At 34.6% G+C, this 25,919-nt stretch overlaps 3 protein-coding genes and 2 pseudogenes across 4 annotated transcripts; all 5 read left to right on the forward strand.

The window, feature by feature from the left end:
• LOC121760586 overlaps positions 1-2,397 on the forward strand; it is a 2,873-nt pseudogene extending 476 nt beyond the window's left edge.
• A 23-nt stretch (positions 2,398-2,420) lies between these two features.
• On the forward strand, positions 2,421-3,751 carry LOC121760587 (annotated as a pseudogene).
• Positions 3,752-4,019: 268 nt separating this feature from the next.
• Positions 4,020-5,290, forward strand: LOC121760588 (30S ribosomal protein S2-like). The gene is made up of 3 exons (XM_042156230.1): positions 4,020-4,140; positions 4,213-4,294; positions 5,017-5,290. Exons 1-3 carry the CDS (start codon positions 4,020-4,022, stop codon positions 5,288-5,290), a joined length of 477 nt encoding a protein of 158 aa, XP_042012164.1.
• Positions 5,291-15,568: 10,278 nt separating this feature from the next.
• LOC121762357 (phytoene synthase 2, chloroplastic-like) lies at positions 15,569-18,342 on the forward strand. Its single transcript, XM_042158214.1, has 7 exons — positions 15,569-15,753; positions 16,056-16,751; positions 16,840-16,890; positions 17,142-17,314; positions 17,458-17,693; positions 17,814-18,006; positions 18,079-18,342. Exons 2-7 carry the CDS (start codon positions 16,268-16,270, stop codon positions 18,253-18,255), a joined length of 1,314 nt encoding a protein of 437 aa, XP_042014148.1. The 5' UTR covers positions 15,569-15,753; positions 16,056-16,267; the 3' UTR covers positions 18,256-18,342.
• Positions 18,343-23,274: 4,932 nt separating this feature from the next.
• On the forward strand, positions 23,275-25,323 carry LOC121761524 (glutathione S-transferase F11-like). 2 transcript variants are annotated; one of them, XM_042157166.1, is made up of 3 exons: positions 23,275-23,473; positions 24,532-24,599; positions 24,697-25,323. In XM_042157166.1, the coding sequence occupies exons 1-3, from the start codon at positions 23,327-23,329 to the stop codon at positions 25,136-25,138; spliced, it is 657 nt and encodes a 218-aa protein (XP_042013100.1). In that variant the 5' UTR covers positions 23,275-23,326; the 3' UTR covers positions 25,139-25,323. The 2 variants fall into 2 exon arrangements, with proteins under 2 accessions (XP_042013100.1, XP_042013101.1); XM_042157167.1 differs by having other exon boundaries at positions 24,551-24,599; positions 24,690-25,323.
• Positions 25,324-25,919: the final 596 nt, after the last annotated feature.

Raw genomic sequence — 25,919 nt, forward strand, 5'->3', positions numbered from 1 at the left:
GGACACTGCTGTACGAACATCAGATGCTGGATATCTCACGCGTAGACTTGTTGAAGTAGTTCAACACATTGTTGTACGTCGAACAGATTGTGGCACCGTCCGTGGTATTTCTGTAAGTCCTGGGAATGGTATGATGCCAAAAAGGATTTTTATACAAACATTAATTGGTCGTGTATTAGCCGATGATATATATATGGGCACACGCTGTATTGCCACTAGAAATCAAGACATTGGGATTGGACTTGTAAATAGATTCATAACCTTTCGAGCACAACCAATAACCATCCGAACCCCCTTTACTTGTAGGAGTGCATCTTGGATCTGTCGATTATGTTATGGACGGAGTCCTACTCACAGCGACCTGGTTGAATTGGGAGAAGCCGTAGGTATTATTGCAGGCCAATCGATTGGAGAACCGGGTACTCAATTAACATTACGAACTTTTCATACCGGCGGAGTATTCACGGGGGGTACTGCAGAACACGTGCGAGCCCCTTCTAATGGAAAAATAAAATTCAATGAAGATTTGGTTCATCCGACACGTACACGCCATGGACATCCCGCCTTTCTCTGTTCCATAAACTTGTATGTAACTATTGAAAGTGAAGATAGTCGACATAATGTAAATATTCCACCCCAAAGTTTTCTTTTAGTTCAAAACGATCAATATGTAGAATCAGAACAAGTGATTGCTGAGATTCGCGCAGGAACATCCACTTTGAATTTTAAAGAGAAAGTTCGAAAACATATTTATTCTGACTCAGACGGAGAAATGCACTGGAGCACCGATGTGTATCATGCACCCGAATTTACATATGGAAATGTTCATCTATTACCAAAAACAAGTCATTTATGGATAGGAGAACCGCACAGATCTAGTCTAGTTTCACTTTCGATCCACAAGGATCAAGATCAAATGAATGCGCATTCTTGGTCTGTCAAGAGAAATTCTACTTCTAACCTTTCAGGAACGAATGATCCGTCGAGAGAAAAATTTTTTACTTCTCATTTTTCGGATAAAAAAGAAGATAGGCTTCTTGATTATTCATACTTTGGTCGGATTATAGGTACTGGTCGTTGTAATCTCGTAGATCCGACCATTCTCTACCAAAATTCTGATTTATTCTCAAAGAGGCGAAGCAATAGATTCATCATTCCACTCCAATCGATTGAAAAATGTGAGAATGACTTAACACCTCCCTCGGATATCTTGATTGAAATCCCCATCAATGGCGTTTTCCGTAGAAATAGTATTCTTGCTTATTTGGACGATCCTCGATACAGAAGAAAGAGTTCGGGCATTACTAAACATGGGACTCTCGAAACGGATTCAATCGTCAAAAAAGAGGATTTGATTGAGTATAGAGGAGGTAAGGAATTTAGTCCAAAATACCAAATGAAAGTCGATCGTTTTTTTTTTCATTCCCGAGGAAGTGCATATATTACCTGGATCTTCTTCCCTAATGGTACGGAACAATAGTATCGTTGGGGTGGATACACAAATTACTTTAAATATAAGAAGCCGAGTAGGCGGGTTGGTCCGAGTGGAGAGAAAAAAAAAGAATTGAACTTAAAATATTTTCTGGAGATATCCATTTTCCTGGAGAGACAGATAAGGTATCCCGACATAGTGGCGTTTTGATACCATCGGGAACAGGAAAACAAAATCCCAAGGAATCCAAAAAATGGAAAAATTGGATGTATGTTCAACGGATCACACCTAGTAAGAAAAAATATTTTGTTTTGGTTCGCCCTGTCGTCACCTATGAAATAACGGACGGTATAACTTTAGGAACGCTTTTCCCTCCGGATCTGTTGCAGGAAAGGGATAATGTGGAACTTCGAGTTGTCAATTATATCCTTTTTGGGAATGGTAAACCAATTCGAGGAATTTCTGATACAAATATTCAATTAGTTCGGACTTGTTTAGTATTGAATTGGGACCAAGACAAAAAAAGTTCTTCTAGTCAAGAAGCTCGTGCTTCTTTTGTTGAAATAAGGGCAAATGGTTTGATTCGACATTTCCTAAGAATCGATTTGCTGAAATCCACTATTTCATATAGCGGAAAAAGGAATGACCGACCGGGCTCAGGATTTCTCCCCACTAATGGCTCAGATTGCACCAATATAAATCCGTTTTCTTCCATTTATTCCAAAATAAGAATTCAACAACCTCTTAATCAAAATAAAAGAACTATTCATACGTTGTTGAATAGAAATATGGGATTCCAATCGTTGATAGTTTTGTCATCATCTAATTGTTTTCGAATGGGTCCATTCAACGATGTAAAATATCACAATCATAATGCGATAAAAGAATCAATTCAAATTACAAAAGATCAATATAAATCCGTTTTCTTCCATTTATTCCAAAATAAGAATTCAACAACCTCTTAATCAAAATAAAAGAACTATTCATACGTTGTTGAATAGAAATATGGGATTCCAATCGTTGATAGTTTTGTCATCATCTAATTGTTTTCGAATGGGTCCATTCAACGATGTAAAATATCACAATCATAATGCGATAAAAGAATCAATTCAAATTACAAAAGATCCTGTAATTCCAATTAAGAATTTGTCGAAGCCTTTAGGAACAGCCCTTATAATTGCGAATGTTTATTCATTTTACCATTTAATGATTCATAATCAGATCTTGGTAAATAACTATTTGCAACTTGACAATTTAAAACAGACTTTTCAAGTAATTAAATTTCAATATTATTTAATCGATGAAAATGAAAAAATTTATAACCCCCGTCCGTGCAGTAACATTATTTTCAATTTGAATTGGTATTTTCTCCACCCCAATTATTGTCAAGAAAAATCTACAATAATGAATCTTGGACAGTTTATTTGTGAAAAAATATATCTAGCCAAAAACGCACCACACCTAAAATTAAAATCGGGTCAAGTTATACTTGTTCAAGTTGACTCTGTAGTAATACGATCAGCTAAGCCTTATTTGGCTACTCCAGGAGCAACTGTTCATGGCCATTATGGGGAAATCCTGTACGAAGGAGATACTTTAATTACATTTATATATGAAAAATCGAGATCTGGTGATATAACCCAAGGGCTCCCAAAAGTAGAACAGCTGTTAGAAGTGCGTTCGGTTGATTCAATATCGATGAATCTAGAAAAGAGGGTTGAGGGTTGGAACGAACGTATAACAAGAATTCTTGGAATGTCGTGGGCATTCTTGATTGGTGCTGAACTAACTATAGTGCAAAGTCGTATCTCTTTGGTTAATAAGATACAAAAGGTTTATCGATCCCAAGGAGTGCAGATTCATAATAGACATATAGAAATTATTGTACGTCAAATAACATCAAAGGTCTTGGTTTCCGAAGAGGGAATGTCTAATGTTTTTTCACCGGGAGAACTAATTGGATTGTTACGGGCGGAACGGATGGGGCGCGCGTTGGAAGAAGCGGTTTGTTACCGAGCCCTCTTATTGGGCATAACAAGAGCGTCTCTCAATACTCAAAGTTTTATATCTGAAGCAAGTTTTCAAGAAACTGCTCGAGTTTTAGCAAAAGCAGCTCTCCGGAGTTGAATCGATTGGTTGAAAGGCCTGAAAGAGAACGTTGTTTTGGGGGGTATGATACCTGTTGGTACATGGTTGAAAGGATTGGTGCCCTCTTCAAAACAACACAACAGGAGCCCTTTGGAAATGGAAACAAAAAAAAAACAATCTATTCGAGGGGGAAATGAGAGATATTTTGTTTCACCACAGAAAATTATTTGATTCTTTGTTTTCAAAGAATTTTTATGATAGACCAGAACAATCATTTATAGGATTTAATTATTCCTAAAAGTCGATTCATCTTTTTGACTATCTGTATATGTATTTGGTACAGTCATTTGAATAGTAAGGCAATAGAAAAGACTAATGGCTTATTCGTCTATCTACGGCCAATCTACGGTAGAAGAGAAGGTTCCATCGGAACAATTATTTATTTCAGTTCGTGGTTTCTCATCTCTTTTTTTTTTGAAAAGGGGGGGTGTGGGGAGAAATGACAAGAAGATATTGGAACATTAACTTGGAAGAGATGCTGGAGGCGGGAGTTCATTTTGGCCATGGTACTAGGAAATGGAATCCTAAAATGGCACCTTATATCTCTGCAAAGCGTAAAGGTATTCATATTACAAATCTTACTAAAACTGCTCGTTTTTTATCCGAAGCCTGCGATTTGGTTTTTGATGCAGCAAGTAGGGGAAAACAGTTCTTGATTGTTGGTACCAAAAAGAAAGCAGCTGATTCAGTAGCATGGGCTGCAATAAAAGCCCGGTGTCATTGTGTTAATAAAAAATGGCTCGGCGGGATGTTAACAAATTGGTCCACTACAGAAACGAGACTTCATAAGTTCAGGGACTTGAGAATGGAACAAAAAACGGGAAGACTCGGTATAAGTTGTGGACTATGTTAGGTGCGTTAAACTGACGTGATCTACCTCTATTCCCATCCCCTGTTTTTGTTTTCATCGAAGACTAATTAATGATTAAACGGAATTCGTGAATTTCCATTCATAATTGAAATTTGTTGAAATCATATCAATGAAATTTTATCCCCTGAAACTATCATTTTATCTCGTGCAACTATCATTTTACCCATGAAACTATCATTTTATCCCCTGAAACTATCATTTTATCCCCTGAAACTATCATTTTACCTTCTGAAACTATCATTTTATCCCCTGAAACCATCATTTTATCAAGTGCAACTATCATTTTACCTTCTGAAACTATCATTTTATCCCCTGAAACTATCATTTTATCAAGTGCAACTATTATTTTATCAAGTGCAACTATCATTTTACCTTCTGAAACTATCATTTTATCCCCTGAAACTATCATTAAATGAAAAAATACTATCTTTTATCCAGACTCCAGAGTATAAAAATTTTGCTTATTAAAAAAATAAAAAATACATATAAAATAAAATATCTGAAATTGTATGATCAAAATAAAATTCAGGTCGGCAGTTTAAGAGTATATTCGTTTTTCCTTCAGTAATTTATTAGCAGCTGAAAAAATCAAGCAAAAGAATTTGCAGAAATCGAAACCGCCGACGGCTGAGATGGTTGATAGCGGTGTTGCTGCGGCGGCGACGGAGCAGAGGCAGACCATCACCACCAGCACAGCTGAGAGCACCAAGAGCGAAGCCGTCAACGCTCCTTCTTCGTCTGACCGCCCAATTCGTGTCTATGCCGGCGGGATCTTTGCTTCTCACAGCTGGAGACGGCGACGGAGCGCCGGAAGGCGATTGCGCTACGGTGGAGGCTAGCAGCAATGCAGAGATCAGGATTGTGAAAATTTTGGAAACCGCCATTGCTGTGGATCGAAGGTAGAGAGATCGAAGGTAGTCGAAGGTAGAGAGAGGGAGAGGAAACTGTGGAGAGTAAATTGAAATTGTGGAAAATTTAGAGAATTGAGATTTTTGGATGTTAAGGAGATGTTGGGAGCGGGAGAGGAAGAGAGGAGCTATTTGATAGGTCAAATTTTGATATATTCGAAATGGCAATTTTGCCCTTAGGGTATCCACAGTGGTGATAGCCCAGCCACAAACTCCTCCTGCCACATCATCAATACTAGCAATAGCCCAGCCACAAACTCCTGCTGCCACATCATCAATACTAAAAATCCTCCTGCCACATCAGAAATAGCCCAGCCATAGCCTAGTCATATCATAAATAGCCCAGCCACATCAATAGCCACATCACTAATAACACAATATACGGAATTTAATTTACGAGACATATACGGGAAACATTAATAATACTATTTTAATTTTTAAAAAAGTACAATAAATTAAAAAAGTACTAAAATTTTAAAAAAGTACATTAATAATAAAAATTACATTAAAAAAAGTACATTTTACAAAATTACATAAATAAAAAAAACTAACTCCGAGCAGTCCTCCGCGAATGAAAATGAAGTGCAAATCGCGTATATATAGTGTCTCGAAAATTTAAAAAAAAACAAAAAAACCGCTGGGCGATGCGCTGGGCGATCCCGACACTGCAATGGCGCCGAGCGGATCGCCCAGCGCATCGCCCAGCGCCCGTCCGCCTAGCGCTAGGCGATTTTTAATTCCGAAAAACTGGTCGGCGGTTTTCGAAAGCTGCAATGGTTCGCCTAGCGACCCCCTAGCGCCGGCGCTCTGCTAGGCGGTGCGCTAGGCGCCATTGTGGATAGCCTTATAAAATCGAAATATGATAGTTTTATTTGATAAAATGATAGTTTTGTTAGATTAAATCTAGACCATATATTTTAAAAATGTGCGGTGAAGATTTAATTATAGGGTTATCACACAAATTGGAGTTATCATTATAATACACCCTTTTATATATATATATATATATATATATATATATATATAAATCAAGAGTTCCCATACTATTTCTTATTATTGTCACGTTATTTACTTTCCTGCTTAATAATATAAATAGATAAAAAGTTTTTGACCAATACTAATTGGCATGTGTATCTAAATCTAATTGCTATTTCTCATACAAGGATTAATTAAAATTATAGATTAAAAATAAAACATGAATAGGGGATTAAGTAAAGGATAGGTATAATTAAGATGTATGCTGGACTTGCATCAAGGCTTTTAGTGATGAATGCATGGTCATGTGTTTGAATTTAATAGGTCGGAATTTTTTTTTTCTCTAACATAACATCGTGTGCCCATAAAAGCCATATATATTACCGTTATACTAGGAAATAAAAGGGCTAAAATTATAATTGCTCGTTTCACTCACGTGAACATCAGATGAACTTACCTCCACTCTAGGAAATATGAAAATGGTATATTTAAAAGATAAAAAAAATTAATAGTATTAATAAGTGCAAAAAAGAGTGTCCGTAGAAAGGAGAGATGGTTGGCATTTTTTCATTTATTTTAAGAAATGGTTAGAAAGAGGTGCATAAACATCGAGCGAAATAGAAAAAAATATAACTCCATATTTCTATAAATATAGATTTGCGGATCAAAAAGAAACACCAAAAATTTAAATTGCAAGTGATGCTGACCACATGTCTAAAACCAATAAACAACAAAAAAAGATGCCCATGGAAGTATTATTTTACAATTTGCTTAATACAAAACTCATCATTTAATAAACTATTTCTAGTTGTTTCCATTCCATGTAAGCGAATATTTGACCATCCTTTAATTTTATATATACTGTATATCAGTTATTATTATTTTGGCCATGTGCCAAATAAATATTGTGGGAACGTGGCGATTTGAGGAGCTTATGATTTCCTTGGATAAAATATTGGGTGAGAGTGTTTACTTGGCGTTGGTCAATTCTAATACTATTATTAATATTTTTTTATAATGTAATTTGTTAATTTAAAATTGTGGTATTTACAATCTGGATTGTTGATGTTAACAGCAGAATATATTTACACACAATAAAACTATATATGCGCAATCCTCAGCCTTTTTCCAAATACTAGTACTAGTATTTATTAATGATCCATGAAACGCATGACTTATTTTTAATTTTCCTGTTAGTTAAGATAAATCGATCTCGATAATTAATTTGCGAAAACTCGACTAGCTCAATTTATTCGTATTTGAATCCCTGTTTATCCAGTCAATTTATATGTGATAGATAAATTATGAGAAATAGCATTGCATTTTGTGATCCTGCTAAGCAAATATACTATTTTCTCTAAAATTTATTCTTATACTATTTTGTGATCTCACCTTTTTAGTTTGTCTCACAAAAGATGTCACATTTCTTCTTTTGGAAAAAGTTCTCTCTCACATCAATTATATAATTATATTTTCTCTCATCACTTAACACACAAAATAACAACTCTTAAAATCTCGTGTCATCTCCCAAGTGTGACATTTACCTTGGAACGTAGGGAGTAATTTTTATTTTTAAAAGACGAAGGGCGTATAATAATAAATACTACTTCATATACGCAAATTATATTTCAGAATCTTGCAGGGTCACTCACAGCATAAAATCTATCACATGTCATCCACTTTTTATCCAAAATAATAGGACGGGGGCATACATGTCTTTTTACTTGCAAATCTAAAATACCACAAAATATTAAATTTATTATAAATATTTCAATTTAAATCCTTTTTTTGTGTGTACCATATATCAAATTAAATGGAGCATAACTTAATAGGATTTCAACAAAATCTTGATTGTATATATTAAAATGAAATTTGTTATTTATGCAAAAATATGAAATACAAAAATCTATATTTGTGTAGACAAAATCTGTTTATATGCTATTGAAAATATGTATATGTACTACATAAAATCTGTAAGTATAATAAGCTCAATCTATATATAATGAATTTGTATAAAACAATTACACCGCATATTGATTTTACGAGATTTGGTGTGGATCAATATAGAGTTTATAGATCAATATTCAGCTGAGTGTGGATCATTATACGATTTTATTGTAGATCAATATACAAAGTACAGATTTAGTATGTATCAGAATACAATTCAATATGAAGCAATCTACAGCTTAATATGATAAATATACATATTTAATATGTACAATTCCATATGTATCAGTTTACAAACCAATATAAGAGAAGGAATATTTTTTCGTGTCCCATTTTAACTTATGTCAGAATTAGTGTCATTGGTCTGTCTCATCTAGCAGCTAGTCTTTAGGGAGTGTATTAAGTATAATGCATCCCTAAATCATGATCAATGCATAACTAAATCTTAATGCAAAATCAAATAATCAATCATGGAAGTCATCTTAGATAATACGGTGATATTTTTAGATTGTCTCAGTTTGTACAAGGATAATTTGACCTTATTTTACGTTAACCAAAATCTTTCTACTAGTGTATCGGTATGAAATCGACCAGTTGCAGCGAACAATTTCTGCTAGAGATGGTCTCCTTCTTACTAGGTATACTACATTGTTTTGCCACAGTTGGCTGAATAACCTCGTTTAAATTTATAAAGTTTATTGAAATTGAATCGATGGTTAACTTTTAATTTTTATTTTCTATATATGACGTGCTTAACTCATATATTCTTTTCAATTCATAAATATAATATATATATATTTTTTGGTTTGTGCCACAAAAATAGTTATCTTCCATTTTTGGTAAGTTTATCTTTTTAATGAGGTGAGTCTCATTCTCTTCTAACAATACTTAATCACTTTTTCTTTCGATCTCCTTATTTTTTCAATTAAGCATTAAAACTCATATAACTATCTTTAAAATCTTATGAGACGGAGGGAGTATGAGAGTGGACGAGACAGCGTTGCAGGTGGCTCGTCTCGTCCGGTGTTGCGCAATGGAGGGGAAGCTTGTGAGCCAGCTCGCCACGCCCCCCTCCCCCATGTGGCGCGTTGGGATTGGGGTGTAACGCCCACTCAATGGTCACGAGTAGGCGTCATTTTTCGACAATTTAATTTATTTTTTTAATTCTGAAAATTAAAAAACGTAATAAAAAATTTCACTTCCCAATGAACATAGCTATTTTTTGCCCCCTTTTTCAAAATTGTTTTTCTATTTTCCACGAGCTCCTTCGCTTTTAGGACAATGTATTTTGTTGCATTTAATAAATTGTACTATTAGGATTTAAATTATATAATTTTCAAATTTTTTCAGTAAAATTAAGAATTTTAGTATTAAAATAATATTTACTCTAAATATAAATTAGATTTGTTGAAAAAAAAATGATATTAATTAGTGGGACCTATGAATAGTGAAGAGAAGAGATGGAGGATCGGATGTGTTGTCTCTTAATTAAGAGATGAATTAAAAAGGCGTTGTAGGACCCATAAATAGTGAATGGATGAGATGAATAAGGAATGAGTAAGAGATATGGCTGTGGATGGTCTAGCATAAAGTACTTCCTTCGTCTCATAATAGATGACACTTATTTTATGACACAAGATTTTTGAGGATAGTATTATTTTAAGTTAAGTGGAGAGACAAAATAATACTCCATCCGTCCCCAAAGAGTATGAACATTTGGTACGGCACGAGTTTTCATACATAATTGAAAAAGTAGGGAAGAGAGAGAAAGAAAAAGTTTTTAAAGTATTGTTAGTGGAGAATGAGTCTCAACTCATTAGAGAGAGGAGTTTCCAAAATTAGAAAGCTTATACTTTTCAGGGACAAACAAAAAAAGAAATAGTTCATATTTTTCAAGAACGAAGGGAGTATATTTTTATTAATGTAAGAAAGACTTTTTCTACAAAAGAAAATGTATCATCTTTATAGGACAAAATAAGAAGGCAAATGCAATATCCATTGTGAAATTGATGGAGTAACATTTTATTGGCATGACATAGAGTTACTCTCTATGTCCCAATGACGGATACGGAAACTAAAGCTCGTGGGGTAGGGCATAAAATATTTAATATTATATAATACTCCCTCCGTCCATAAAAGATGTCTCACTTTCCTTTTTAGTTTGTCCCATTAAAGATGTCATATTTCCATTTTTGAAAAAAAGTTCTCTCTTACATTAATATAAATATTATATTTTCTCTCTCTCCACTTAACACACACAACAAAACCTCATAAAATCTCGTGTCTTCCCACAAGTGTGACATCTTTTATAGGACAGATAGAGTATTTAAATAATTATTATTTAATTTATATATACTCCCTCCGTCCCGCACTACTCGCACATTTCCTTTTGAGCACGGAGATTATGGAATGAGTGATAGACAAGGTCAACAATTACGGCTGTAGGTATAAATTGTTACTAAAAATGGAAAGAGTGCAAATAACTTGGGACGCCCAGAAAGAAAATAAGTGCAAGTAGTGCGGAACGGAGGGAGTATAATTTTAAATAGTTATTTTTATCATTTTTACAGTCCCTTTTTTTAATTTCTTTAGCATAGGAGTATTATTTAATATTACTTCTATTTGTTATTACAAATTTTATTGTTAATTTTAACAACAATTGAAAAAAAAAAACTAAAATTTAAAATTAAATCAAATCAATTAACCTATATCAATTGCACAAAATAAACAGCCGCATATTAAATATAGAGTACTATACACTAATAACAAGTTTATTGCATAAAAAATGCTTTAAAACAATGTAATCAAAATAAAAAAAAAGAAATACCCCAAGATTTACAAAAACGGCGCCTCTTTCTACCCGACACCACTTGAGTCCGTAGTTGGTCTTATGGCTATTAGGAGTGTCATTTGAATTCGACACATTTAAGAAATGTAAATAAAAGTGAGTGAGAAAATATAGTGAAATGTTTGCCTATTTTTTATATATATTAAATTTTATAATAGAATATGAGTGAAATGAGTTAGTGCAAAGTGAGGTCTAGCCACCATTTATAGTAAAGTGTACTGAAACTTTTAATGACGGACGCATTAAAATGGTAACCTGAAATTCTAATGGCTAGGAAATACATTTTATTGAGTTTCTATTAGCAGAGACGTATCTTTTGGCACGAAATTTAAGAAAAATTGTTTTAAATGAGTTAAGTAAAAAGAGAATAAAGTAGAAGGAAAAAGGTAGATAGTGAATAGAGAATAAAATACTTTTTGCTAAAAAAAATGACTTGGCTACATTGGAATAACCAAAAAAGGAATACGCCTCAACTGATAGGGACATAGGAGTATATAATATAAAAGTAAAATCATCTAATTACACGGGGACAGCAGTATAATAAAGTTTCAAAAGAGTTGAGCAAGTGGGGCCCATGTCGCCCACTAATAATATGGGAAATGCATGAAACTATTTGACAGCCTCTAAGTCATTGACACGCAGGCCGTCCCAGTTGATAAGGTTATCTAAATATTTCGTCAACGGATTGCAAAAAATTTACTCCCTTTATCCCTCAATTTATATCTCTCTTTAAGGGCCAGTTTTGTAGACAGGATTTTCATGGAAAAGGATTATTACCTGGGCTAATCCTCCGTTTTGTAGCTTGGACAAATGCAACTCAAAGCCCGAAGAAAAGGCGGCGGCCCGTCCAGGCCCGCATGAATAGTGTAATTTTTCACTATTGGGTATAGTTAAATAATCCTAAAAAATTTGTGGGTTTATTCACTGTTATAGCAGGTTTCCCCCTTCTACCCCTTTCTTCTACCTCCTTTCTCTCTCACAGCGAGGACTCCGCCCTACCCTGCAACTTCGTCCTTGCCATGGCCGTCGACGGTAGTGGCGGCGATGGGTCTCGGGATCGGCCATCTGTTGTAGATCCTCGCGGAGCAACCTCTGTCATTCCCGACCAGGCTGTAGTAGCGGCGGCGACCGGCGAATTCGCAAAATCCGGATGTGACGATTTTCCAAAGGAGATCCGAACCTCCTTACTCCCCTCCATCTTCTCTTTTGTGTTGCTTATTACTTTTACATGTTCTATGTTTAATTTTGATGAATTCAATAATCTGAGTTGTATGCTTATTTTTTGGTCTTATATTTTTTTGTGAATTTAGTTGATTTCTAGAGGATATATAGTCTGGGACGATCATTGATGAATTCTGGGTTGGAATATAGAATCATTGATGAATTGTGAGACGATCTTGATGAATTTTTGGTTAAAATTTGTTGCTTTCTTCTATAAATACATACAAAAATAATGTATTTGTAGTAAGGGTAACTTTGTCATTTTACGTCCTATAAATACTTATTTTGAAATTTATCCAATCTAAAAAACAACATTATCCCAAATTGTAATCTAACAGTATCCTATTTTTGGCCCGAAAATTTTATCCCAACTTAGCAATCACACTATATCCTGTCCACGGTACAAAACGAGCCCTAAACCGATACAAATTTTTTAAAAATGTAAAATAAAATGAGATGATAAAGTCAATGGTATATGGATCATATTTTATAATGTAATATACTCCTTCCGTCCTTAAAAATATGCACTTTGACTTCATCACGAGTTTTAATGCAAAATTAGTAAAGTAAAAGAGGTAGAGAAAAAAAATAATTAAAGTATTCTTAATGGAGAATGTGTCCCACCTCATTAGAGAAAAAAGAGTTTCTAAATTGGAAATTGTATATTCTTGTGGGACGGGGGAGTAAGAGACAAATAAGTTAATGTAATATGAAGTCTATTACCACAAGTAGGAAAAATGAAATGAGATAATTAATAATGGACATACCAAAATAGAAAACTGAGACATATAACGAGGGATGTAAAGATTTAAACACGCATTTTAAGAAATTGATATATTAAAAATATAAAGAATATAATTATAACAATAAGTAGAATAGCATTAAATTGTGGCACGGAATCTAGTTCGCATGTAATCCATTTAAAATTCAAAGTAAGGTGAATAATAATATTTTTTTTTTGAGATGTTCCAACTAAGTTGTCCAGACGATCCAACTACTTCCTAACTTTGCATAGTGCGAGACCACCTGCTGAAGGTCTTCTTTTTGGGCATGTAACCATAGCGACCTGCTGAATGCACCGTATGCGAACCTAGCAGTCCGATGGGTTCTTATGCTCCCTGGGCAATTTTTCTCTCATTTTTTCTCGAACCCACGTTCTGTCATTTTATGTCTTTTCTTCAAGTTTTAGCCTTTGATCCTAAAATAGTATCGAAATGAGTCTAAATTTCACCTTTAAAGTGCTTGAAATAATAATAAAACAAGATTACAATTTGATTATTATCAAATATTAAATCACACGAAGAACTACATTAATAGACATTTCATATCTTAAAATCGTCATGATTCTGTCACGAACTATTTTAATAGAAATTTCATATCTTAAAATCGTCATGAGTCTGTCGCGCTTTTAGAGAAAGGACTATATATGATTATGGTCTCTACACATATGGTATATGTGTTTTAGAGAAAGAAATATACTCTCTCTCCCAAGAAAAATGACCCAATTTTTGAGTGACAAAATTTTATGTACTGTAGGTTTTTTTTATGTTGAGTGAAGAGAATAAGCAAGAGAGGGTGGATAAAGTAGAGAAAAAAATGTTTCTATTTTATAGTAATTCATCATCTTGCTTGGGACAAACAAAAAATAAAAGTGAATCATTTTCAATGGGACGAAGATAGTACTTATATGATTACACTCTACGTAGAGTGTGGTAGATTTTGATTTATTATCAAAATCTTTTGTTAAAAACTTAAAATATGTTATGCAAATATGACGATAATTTATTTTAAAAATTATGGATGAAGTGAAATATATTCAACAATTATTACATAATTTCAATTAGAAAAAATAACTCTAAATATGTTTTGCCAAATACTCCATCTGTCTTGCAATAGGAGTCATATTTAGTTATGACACGGGTTTTAAAAAATGTAATGAAGTTAGTTGAATAAGTTAGTGGAATATGAGTCTCACTTATAGTAGTATTAATTTTATTATAAAATATGAGTGGAATAAATTGGTAGAATGTGAGCCCTACTTATCATTTATGGTAAAAATGAAATACAGACTCTTATCGTAAAACAGACCAAAATAATAAAATATGACTCTTAATGTATGACATAATGACTATTAATTAAAGAAACAAAACAATGTTTTTTTAAGGGTATCCACAGTGGTGATAGCCCAGCAATAGCCCAGCCATAGCCCAGCCACAAACTCCTCCTGCCACATCATCAATACTAAAAACCCTCCTGCCACATCAGAAATAACCCAGCCATAGCCTAGCCATATCATAAATAGCCCAGCCACATCAATAGCCACATCACTAATAACACAATATATGGAATTTAATTTACGAGACATATACGGGAAACATTAATAATACTATTTTAATTTTAAAAAAAGTACAATAAATTAAAAAAGTACAATAAATTTAAAAAAGTACTAAAATTTTAAAAAATACATTAATAATACTTCAATTACATTAAAAAAAAGTACATTTTACAAAATTACATAAATAAAAAAAACTAACTCCGAGCAGTCCTCCGCGCCCATAACTCTTCAATTAAATCCTTTTGGAGTCGAATATGAGCTTCCGTTTGGCGCATGTCGGCATGTGCTTGGAGGAGGCCGGCTTCATCGTGAGGTACCCCACTCCGTGCGTTGGGGACGGCCACGCCGTGGCTTGGACCGGCTTCATTATCGTCGTTGGCCCAATCCGTCAGTTGTACACCTTCATCTTCGACAATCATGTTGTGCATGATAATACAGGCGTACATTGTATCAGCAATGCAGTCGACGTGCCACAAACGCGTTGGACGATCTCGAAAATTTAAAAAAAAAAACAAAAAAACCGCTGGGCGATCCCGACGCTGCAATGGCGCCGAGAGGATCGCCCAGCGCATCGCCCAGCGCCTGTCGACCGCCTAGCGCTAGGCGATTTTTAATTCCGAAAAACCGCTCGGCGGTTTTCGGAAGCTGCAATGGTTCGCCTAGCGACCGCCTAGCGCCGGCGCTCGGCTAGGCGGTGCGCTAGGCGCCACTGTGGATAGCCTAAGAACAAAACACAGATATGAATTGTTGAATATACAGTAGATGCCAGGAATCCAGTTTAAGCCAAGATACCCGGTTCTTGGTACCAAACGAAACAGAAATGGGTCCCACTCCAACTCGGAAAAAGTTCTAATAAACACCTCTAAATCTATCCCACTCGTTATATATGGCCAGAGATTTACAGCAACGACTCTGAATCACTCAATTTAGCCATCGTCTCGACTCACCAAAAATGCCAAGCATTCCAATTTTGTCTCTTTAAATCACTAGCTCCTTCTCCCTTCAACTTCTGGAAGAGTACAGAGCTGCCTTTTCAACAATTATCTTCTTTCCCCCGCTAATTCAAAGGTTTGTTTTCATGATTTCCTTTTTATATGTTTGCTATCTTGTTTTATTTAGTGTTGCGTGTTTAAAAATTGAATCTTTGCGATATGAAGATGTCCTTTTTTACGTGTATGGACACCAGAAAAAAGGTTATTGTAATTCAGTTGACTTAATATAGAAAGTACACTTAAGCCCATTACTTTATATAATCGGTGACGCTTACTAATTTTTAACTTATTTTATTCTGGTAGCTGCTGTTGTTGATGGGATTTTGATGGAGCTAATGTTGCTGAAAATGCTGATTGTGTGTGATTTTTTTTTTGCAGAAACCCTTTCAAGCTACTGTGAGTCTCTGCCTGATTTTGGAGTTGATTTCTTCCTTCTCTGGTAGGACTGCATAATTTATTAGCTTTTGAAGTTGGGTGAATTCTAGGGGTTGGTCAATCTTGTCTAATCAAGGTTGGTCAATCTTGTTTAATCAAGGAGATAAGATTCTGAGAAAATCAAGAATTTTGTCATCAAAAGTTGTGGTTGAAGCATGTCTGTTGCCATGTTGTGGGTGGTTTCTCCCACCTCTGAGGTGTTTAATGGAGTTGGGTTCTTGGAGCCAGCCCGGGATGGGAACCGGATTCTTGATTCGTTTAGGTATAGTTCTCGGTGCAAGAATGTGATCAGCGATGGCAGCCTGAACAAGGGTAGGAAGAAAAGGCAGAGCTTTAGCTCTATGAATGCAGATCTGAGGTATGCCTTCCTGGGGTGTTCGAGCTTGGAGAATGGGGGTAGACTCTCTCTCACATCGAGTATGGTAGCTTCTCCAGCAGGGGAAATCGCCTTAACATCCGAACAGAAGGTCTATGATGTGATTTTGAAGCAGGCAGCCTTGGTTAAGAGAAGGCTGAAACCTGACGAGGATTTAGATGTGAAGCCGGATATTGTGCTTCCGGGATCTCTTGGCTTGTTGAGTGAAGCTTATGATCGTTGTCGAGAAGTATGTGCTGAATATGCCAAGACATTTTACCTCGGTTAGATCCCTTTATATATTTTATGTTAAGCAGGAACTGGTTGAGGTAACAATTGTTCCTAATTAGTATTTATTTGCTTCTTTGATAGGTACACTGTTAATGACCCGGGAGAGGCGAACAGCTATCTGGGCAATATATGGTAATAACATTTTTTTTCCTCATGCTTGAGCCATCTTGTAACCGATCTTATTTTGGCTGAACCTGAAATGTTTCATTGCTTTGATCAGTTTATTTGGCCTTCAATTGATCAATTTTTGCTTATTTTTAATGCCTAATTGTTTGGAACTCAAAGATTTGGCTTGCATATCTTTCTTGTCGATATATATTGAAGAAAATTAGTGCGTAGAAGGAGTGGTCGAGCTTGTCTCACTTGGCTGTTGTCGTTTGTAGTCTGGTGTAGGAGAACAGATGAGCTTGTCGATGGGCCGAATGCATCACATATAACTCCAATGGCCTTAGATAGGTGGGAAGCGAGGCTGGAAGATATTTTTAGAGGGCGCCCTTTTGATATGCTCGATGCTGCTCTAGCAGATACTGTTTCGAGGTTTCCCGTTGACATCCAGGTTAAACCACTTTGCCAGTATTTGTTCTTAGCTGCCTCTTTTATTGATGATTTTCTTTCTTGAATCGCTATAATGAAACCATTCGTGCATTCTGCTGTTTGCTGTTGTGTGTGTAAGCTAATATCCGTATACCTTGACTGCAGCCATTCAGGGACATGATCGAGGGAATGAGAATGGACCTGTGGAAGTCGAGATACAAGAACTTCGACGAGCTGTATCTCTACTGCTATTATGTGGCTGGTACTGTAGGATTGATGAGTGTGCCGATCATGGGCATAGCACCCGAGTCCCAGGCTACGACAGAGAGTGTCTATAATAATGCTTTGGAGTTAGGGCTTGCTAATCAGTTGACCAACATTCTCAGAGACGTTGGAGAAGAGTGAGTACATATCTGAGCTTATTACGCACATTATGTGACTATAATCTACGTATGCTTCTGGTTGTCGGACAATATGCTATACTCAAGAAGATTGTGTTCTTATGTGCTGTTTTGGTGTAGTGCGCGACGTGGAAGAATCTATCTGCCTCAGGACGAATTGGCACAGGCGGGGCTATCAGAGGAGGACATATTTGCTGGGAAAGTAACTGATAAATGGAGAGTTTTCATGAAGAAGCAGATCAAGAGAGCGAGAAAATTCTTCGATGATGCAGAGAATGGCGTGAAAGAGCTGAGTTCGGCCAGCAGATGGCCGGTGAGTATTTTACCCAGCTCGACTGACTTAATGTAGGGTATAGAATTCTTAAGAATTGTTTTGGTGGTGCAGGTGTGGGCGTCGTTGCTTCTGTACCGACAGATCCTTGACGAGATAGAAGCAAATGACTACAACAACTTTACAAGGAGGGCTTATGTTGGCAAACCAAAGAAGATTTTAGCTTTGCCAGTTGCATATGCTAAGTCCCTTGTTCCTCCAAGAAGCTCATGTGCTCTTCTAAACACTTGATGTCACCAACTCTATTATAGATATAATATCATGTACATCCCAAACTATGCCAATGTATCTTACCATATGATTACCCTTTTTCTTCTATTTTTTTCCATAACAAACTGCTTGCTTAGTTTCGTTATTATTCTATTCTTGAATTGTTGCACAAGAGAAATAAAAAAACTTTAATGACGGAAAAATCAATTACTAATAACATACTAAGATATGCGTCATATTTAGGCAATAAAGTGTAGCTCGTTTGGTAAAAAGCTTTCTGTCCAACTAATAGATCGAGGGTTCGAATCGTTACTAAGATAGATGGGGAACCATTGTTGATCTCTTTAACTAAAAAGAAACATGTGTCATACTAATCAATACTCCCTCTTGTGCGGAAAAGAAACATGTCATACTAATCAATACTCCATGTGACCAGAAAAACAGTTTTATTTGTAGACAATATGGATTTTTATGCGGAATTGGTAAAATATGAAAGATAAATAAAAAAAGTTAAATAGAAAATAGAGAGAAAATATGGATAAAGTAGGAAAAAGAAACATAAAAAATGAGTAATAAATTGGAAGTAACTTTCCATTTGTAGTATACTACTATTAGACTAATTTGTTTTGAAATCTGTGTACTAGATATAAACACTAGCCAGACATATACAACCCAAAAGAAGAATGGAAAAATTACACGGATATAAACCGAATTGAAATACAGATCAGAAACTATAAATCGTAAAGGAATAAGCCGAGTTGAGGAGTCATCTTTCCACAAGACGAGATACGCCCTACTAGTGCTCTCAGATAGTGTCATCCACAAAAATAAAATGACTCTGTATGAGAAGTAGCAGTACCGCTAGCAAAAGACTTCCGACGAACTGGATGATTGTGAAAGCGGAGCTTTGACACAAAACAAAAGCTGAGAGGGAGAGAGGTTATGTAGAGAAAGCTGGATAGTGTTGTGTGTTAGAATGCATGAATGACTACTCTATTTATAGGTGTAGTCCACTACATGTAGAGGCTGGAGTCAACGCAGACATTAAGTCTGCTATCATTGTTGGAGTATAACCGTAGGGGTTACAAGCCGTTATGAGCATCCGTGCTGGAGCTAGACACTGAACCTGGAGAGACGTATATGGACATGTTACGTCTAGGTTCGTTAGCAGATGTGGACATCCCAATGTGCCAGCCATGTTTGCTTCATTGTGTCAAGTTGACGATGTGGCTTGCTGATTTCGACTAGTGAGGTGGTCTAAAAGGATTAGGCTGGGCTCGGATAGAGCCCAAGCGCCAAGTACAAAGACCAATAGCCAAGATCCAAGATGCAAGTCCAAGGCACACGACCACGCACCTACACCACATTCTCATTCACGGCCCACGAGGCACGCGGCAACGGCCTCGGCGAGGTGGGCGACGGCGGGCGCGTGTGGGATCTACGACCCATCTTTGTCTACTATAATTATTACATGTAATAATTTAGCCTATTGAATACATGTTTAATGTGACTCTCAAAATTAATGTGGGATGACTAACATACTTATTAATTAATCTTATAAAATTTTCTCATAACGCCTTTATAGCTCGCTGATCAATTTTAATATATTATTTTTCACTGAACGGTAATTGGTTTGGAGAAATGAATAGACCATGGTCATTTACTCCGAACGTAGATCGGCACTATATCATTTAATTTTATAAAATTAAATATTCCATCAAATTTATGACTTGGTCAAAACCTTTGACCGGTCACGATTCTAAAAGAATAATAACCTCTAGTTATTGACAGATTTGAAAATTGGGGAGTATAGTAATAGTAGCATAAAAACCTAATTTTGTTAGCAAAAGATACATGTCTGTGAGGCATAAATTTTGCTTAGGTAATAAATTAGCTAGGAAAGGTAATATGGTTTGGGCCGTTTAAGATGTTTTTTAGTGAATGAAAAAATAACTTTAAAACAAGGGGAATTCAAATATGAAACATTGGCCTCATACATTAGGTGTGTTCGGTTGGCAAAATTAAATCTCATGATTAAATATGTATCATGTTTGGTTCATAAGATTGAACCCTTCAACTTAATCTTAGATGGATAGTCTCATGATAATTAGTCATAGCCTCCCCCTCCAACTAAAATAATCCCACAACTTAATCCTAGATGAATAGTCTCATGATATTAGTCATGGCAACCGAATCATTAGATTAAAACCGCATTAAATTTTTAAACCACACTACGATAGAAATAGATCATAGACTTTTGATATTTGACATTAAACTTTCGTTCTATTGCAAAGTCAAGATAAATCAGATCTTTTTGAAAAAAATTTGCAATGCAATAACTCGGTTGGTTTGGATATTAAATAATAGTAGAATATTCGAATATTTAATACAGTGCGAAACGCGGCAATTTAATGCAAAAACTAGTCTACTTAACCTAGTGCTGTCAAAATGGATATCGGGAATTGGATACCCAATATCTGAACTCGAAATATCAGGTAATTGGATACCCAATACCCGATTTTTCGGGTTTCAAGATCGGGTTCGGGTATAGGATTTTTAGATTATTGGGTATCGGGTAACCCGATATCCGATCAGGTATACCCAAATTCCCCGAATTACCCGATTTTTTAAATTTCTTTTAAATTAAATAAATTATGTATCTATTTTATTATTTAAAAAATCATATATACTCCCGAAATCCTTCACTCTTAAGTCACATTTAGGGTTAAGGTATGACTTGTGATGTTTATAATGGATGAATGATATGAATTTTTTATTTCTAATAATTTGTAGTTGTTTTTTCTTCTTTTTTTAAATCTTAAACTCGAATTACTTCAAGTTTGTATCAAATTCTTCCAAAATTTTATAGTTAATTTTCTTAAAAAAATAATTAAAAAATATTTAAAAAATCCACAATCGGGATTGGATACCCGATTTTTCTGGACTGGATACCCGAGTCGGGTATCTGGGTACCCGAAATCATTTTCGGATCTGGTATCAGATATTAGATTTTGGGAAATTCGGGATCGGGTACCCGAAATTTTCGGACCTAACTAAACCCATGAAATTTCAGTTAAACTAACACTCCTTGCCCCACTCTTTATGAATATTAATAAATATTATTAATCAGATTTATATTTTCAATCAGATTGTTGTTTGATTAATGAACAATTTAGTAACCAATGGAGAATTCGAAGGAGAGCTGTTTCGTAAGATCGTCAGTCTTGTGATTATGTTAAAAATAGCAGTAGTAGTAGTATTTATTGTGCGAAATCTTATGTCCTCCATATAGTAGGTCAATACATAATAAAATTATATATTTTTAGAAAGTAACATTTATAATTTAAAATTGAAATATTGCAACCTCGCGTGGTGACAACCACCAGATGACAAAGGTGATTGGTAGGTAGATGACAGCGAGAGCAATTTGCAAATCGCGATTTCTAGACTGACACATTTTATATTTGAAAGTAATAATTAGATGATAATTTAATTTACCATAATATAATTGATTTTTGGATTAAGAATGTCCTTTAAACTATTTCTCTCACAACTATTTTAGTCTTAATAAATTTTCGGAGTCGTCGAAAAATGTATTGCCGCTCCTCTGATAAGTGCTAATCGGAAAGCAGTGCTATCAGAAAAACACCACCAAAAATCAACACTATCGTCGGAGGTCATAATGTAAACCTCTTTTAACTCTAAATGTTGATTTGTTACAAAAATTAATTTAATCTCTTTTACTTGATTTTCTTTTATACTTTACTTTTTCTTCAATTACGTATTTTATATTCTCTCATATTTTATTCTCGCTTCACTGATCCACGTTATTATCAATTACTACTATTAGAAGTTTCTGCCTAACTTTTAGTTTAATAGACCAGTGTGAGTTGAACATATTAACTTGTAGGGAATAATATTTTGTTTCCAGATTTTAAATTGGACTTTTGTCTAATTGAAAATCTAAGTTTTTTTTTAGAATAACAATATGAATTGATACCAAATATTCAAAAGTCGAGATTCATTAATCCAAAATTTTTATAACTAAATCGATATATCCGTGGCATTTGAAAATTCAACAAAAAGAATGAACTATTAGTATTAAAATATAATAATAAAAATAAATTAATAAATATATACTAGCATTAAATATAATTAGCAATTTAATGTTTTTCTATCTAAAGAAAACCGACCCAATCAATTCGATTATTGAGAATAAAAAATATAATCCGATTCAAAAACTCCCAACCTACTTTAATATTTTAGTTTGATTCGATACAATTATTTGAATTGCAAATCTCGTGCTTATTCCTAAATAATTAAATTAATCAAGAGACTTATTATGGTAGTAGGATAGAAACGTCATAATAATTACCCCATCCGTCTCACGGAAGATGACCCCTTCCTTGGACAGCACGAGATTTTATGCAATTTTATTTTGTGTAGTAAATGGAGAGAGTAAAGTAAAAGACATGATAAAGTAGAGATAAACGTGTTTCCATTTTAAGTAATGAGTCATCTTGATTGCGACAAATCAAAAAGAAAAGTGAGTCATCTTCAGTAGCACAAATGAAGTATCAAATGGAGTATTGCATATAAACTTCGACTACACCTCCATTTAATTACCACGAAGATGGTTTAGGAAGAAAATAATTATTGTGGGATTAACGAGATGAATACAAACACCTAGATGATAACTAAAAATAACAAACGTTTTACTAAAAATATGAGCATCAAAATTAATGCTATTTCACTTCATTTCTAAAAACCTTGATTTTAATACTACAAGATCTCTTATTGAATTTGTGTATTATCATCATCTGTTCATGGCTGTCAACTAAACATTCTTCTAAAAAAAACCTGTTTTCAGAAAATAAAATTAAAGCCAAAAAATTTCTCAATTTCCAACCAACTTTAAACTAAAAAAATAAATTTAGAATGGTGAGTAGAACTCCAGCACCGTGCAACCAACCACCGTTCCCTGCTCTTTCAATATATAAATAAATTTGGACATATGTTTTGGTAGCTAGAAATCACAAGCATTTCAATAAATCAACACAGAAATATTTTCTAAGTTAATTCATTGGGCAAAATGGTGGTTAAAGTTTATGGTGCCACCTATGCAGCTTGCCCACAGAGGGTTATGGCTTGCCTTTTCGAGTTAGGATTTCAATTTGATCTCATAAAAGTTGATCTTCAATCTGGAGAGCAGAAACAACCACAAAATCTACTAAGACAGGTAATTGTTTATGAATGATTTTATGTATAAGTATTAAATTAAAGTGTTGAAATGATTCACCACACCAAAAACTAAGTTTATGGAGCAAAACAAGATGCCACTACTGTTATTATGGAATCACAATAACGGAATTTCATCTCAATCTAACTATTTACACGTTTTTAGTAGCTTTATAATGTATCCCCTCCGCCCCATTAAATATGAAATTAGGGATGTCAATCGGATCAGCCCAGTGGGTTTCAGACCAACCCTACTCGGATTGTGGGTCAATCAGATGCAGACTAATCGGGCTATAAAAGTTCAACCCTAACTCTAAAGGTTTGAGTTTCAGGCTAGACCACTGGAGTAATCGGGTTACTGCCGATAAAATAAACATACGATCACTCCAATACATAAAGATGAAAATTAGTTTCTTATAGGATGTGAAACATTTATTTATGATATATTTGAGATATATGCTTAAACTCAAACATGATCAAATATTAATTTTATGATTTTTATAAATAAACTAAAACATAAACATATTTTTAGAAATTTTAAAGCATGTTTAGAAATTTATAATATTATTTTAGTGAATTCAAAGTTTTTATTTATTTATCTACATTGAAAAAAAACTTAACATATAATATGTATATTAATACAGAAAGGAAGGTTATTTTTTTAGTTATTTATATTATAAAAATAATCAATTAAGTGTCAATTAGGAGTCAAACAAATAGAATAATAGAAATTTTATCGGGTTTCGGGGCTAGCCCATTGGGTTTCCTAGTTAGCCCTATTCGGGTTGCGAGCTAATCAGGTTATAATTTTATCGTACTACAAATTTCCAGCCCTAACCTTTTAAATTTAGCAGGCTATTCGGGCGAGTCCATGAGTTGCGAGCTATACTAACATCCCTAAATGAAACATTTACTTTTCAGCACAAACTTTTATGTAATATTGTCTTGTGAATTAATAAAGAAAACATGAAGTAACAGAAAAAATTGAAATGATATTACTAAACCTTAAAATTCAAAACAAAAACTATTTGTAATAGGACGGCGGTTATATAACAATAGTTAATCGCATTTTTTGCAGCCCTTTGGACAAGTCCCTTCCATAGAGGATGGAGATTTCAAGCTTTTTGGTAATTCACTATATTCTTCTTTCTTACAAATTGTCCCACATATAAACTAGCAAATTACTAAATGACACAATAATTTCATCTGGAGAACAAAATCTAGGGCAATAATCAGGTACTACTCAGCAAAAAGCGCAAGCCAAGGTGGCACAAATCTATTGGGCGAAACATTAGAAGATAGAGCCTTGGTGGACCAATGGATGGAAGTAGAAGTCAACAACTACAATCCATTGATTTACACAATGGTCCTCCAGCTTGTGGTTTTACCCCAACAGGGTCAAGTGGGCGACATGGAATTAGTCCGAGATTGCAAGGGTAAATTGGAGAAAGTGCTCGACGTGTACGAGGAGAGGCTGTCCAAGAGCAAATATTTGGGTGGGGAGAGGTTCACCATAGCAGATCTGACCCACCTTCCAAACACGAGGTTCCTTATGGAGGAAGGAGGTATGGAGGATTTGATCAAACGGAGGAAAAATCTCCACAATTGGTGGCTAGATATTTCCAGCCGTCCATCATGGCTAAAGGTCATGGACCTCCCAAAATAACTGGGTCCTCCATTCCTATTCCGCGTCGTCGGCTCGTTGTTTGGTTAATTTCATAGGTGTAGTAGTATTTCTTTTCAAAGTAATCTACTTATGTTTTCAAGTGAAAAATAATGTGCAATAATAAAATAAATAGAGTATTCATATTCATGTTACTGAATTAATATTTTATATTTTCGAAACCTAAATCGTGACAATTTGCACATTCTATCACCATAGCATATTCATTAAAATGTTATGAGATTGTTGAATGCAAATTTTATCTCATTATCTTAAATTTCTATATTAAATAGTATTGTTTACCGTTAAATCAAAGTGACAATATAAGTTAGTAATTCTTACTGATACTCATTATTTGTATTTATTAGTTGAATTAGGCAATATTTTAATCTCAAGTACATTAAAAAGCTATTTAATTAAATCAATAATTGATCTATCTAATTTGCAATATTAAATCTCAATTAAGGCTAATGCCATAGTATTTCTCTTACAAATCAAATAGTTGGATAATAATAATTCACTAATTCTATTTACTTTGCATCATTAGATCTCAAGTCTCAATCACGTTAAAAAATTAATAGATCAAATACTAATGTCATGGAATCCCTAGGTGTTCGGTTGGCAAGATTAAATCTCATGATTAAATATGTATCATGTTTAGTTCATAAGATTGAACCCTTCAACTTAATCCTAAATGGATAGTCTCATGATAATTAGTCATAGCCTCCCCCTCCAACTAAAATAATCCCACAACTTACTTCTAGATGGATAGTCTCATGATATT

The sequence above is a fragment of the Salvia splendens genome, chromosome 13, assembly GCF_004379255.2.
Source record: "Salvia splendens isolate huo1 chromosome 13, SspV2, whole genome shotgun sequence".
Lineage (NCBI taxonomy): Eukaryota > Viridiplantae > Streptophyta > Magnoliopsida > Lamiales > Lamiaceae > Salvia > Salvia splendens.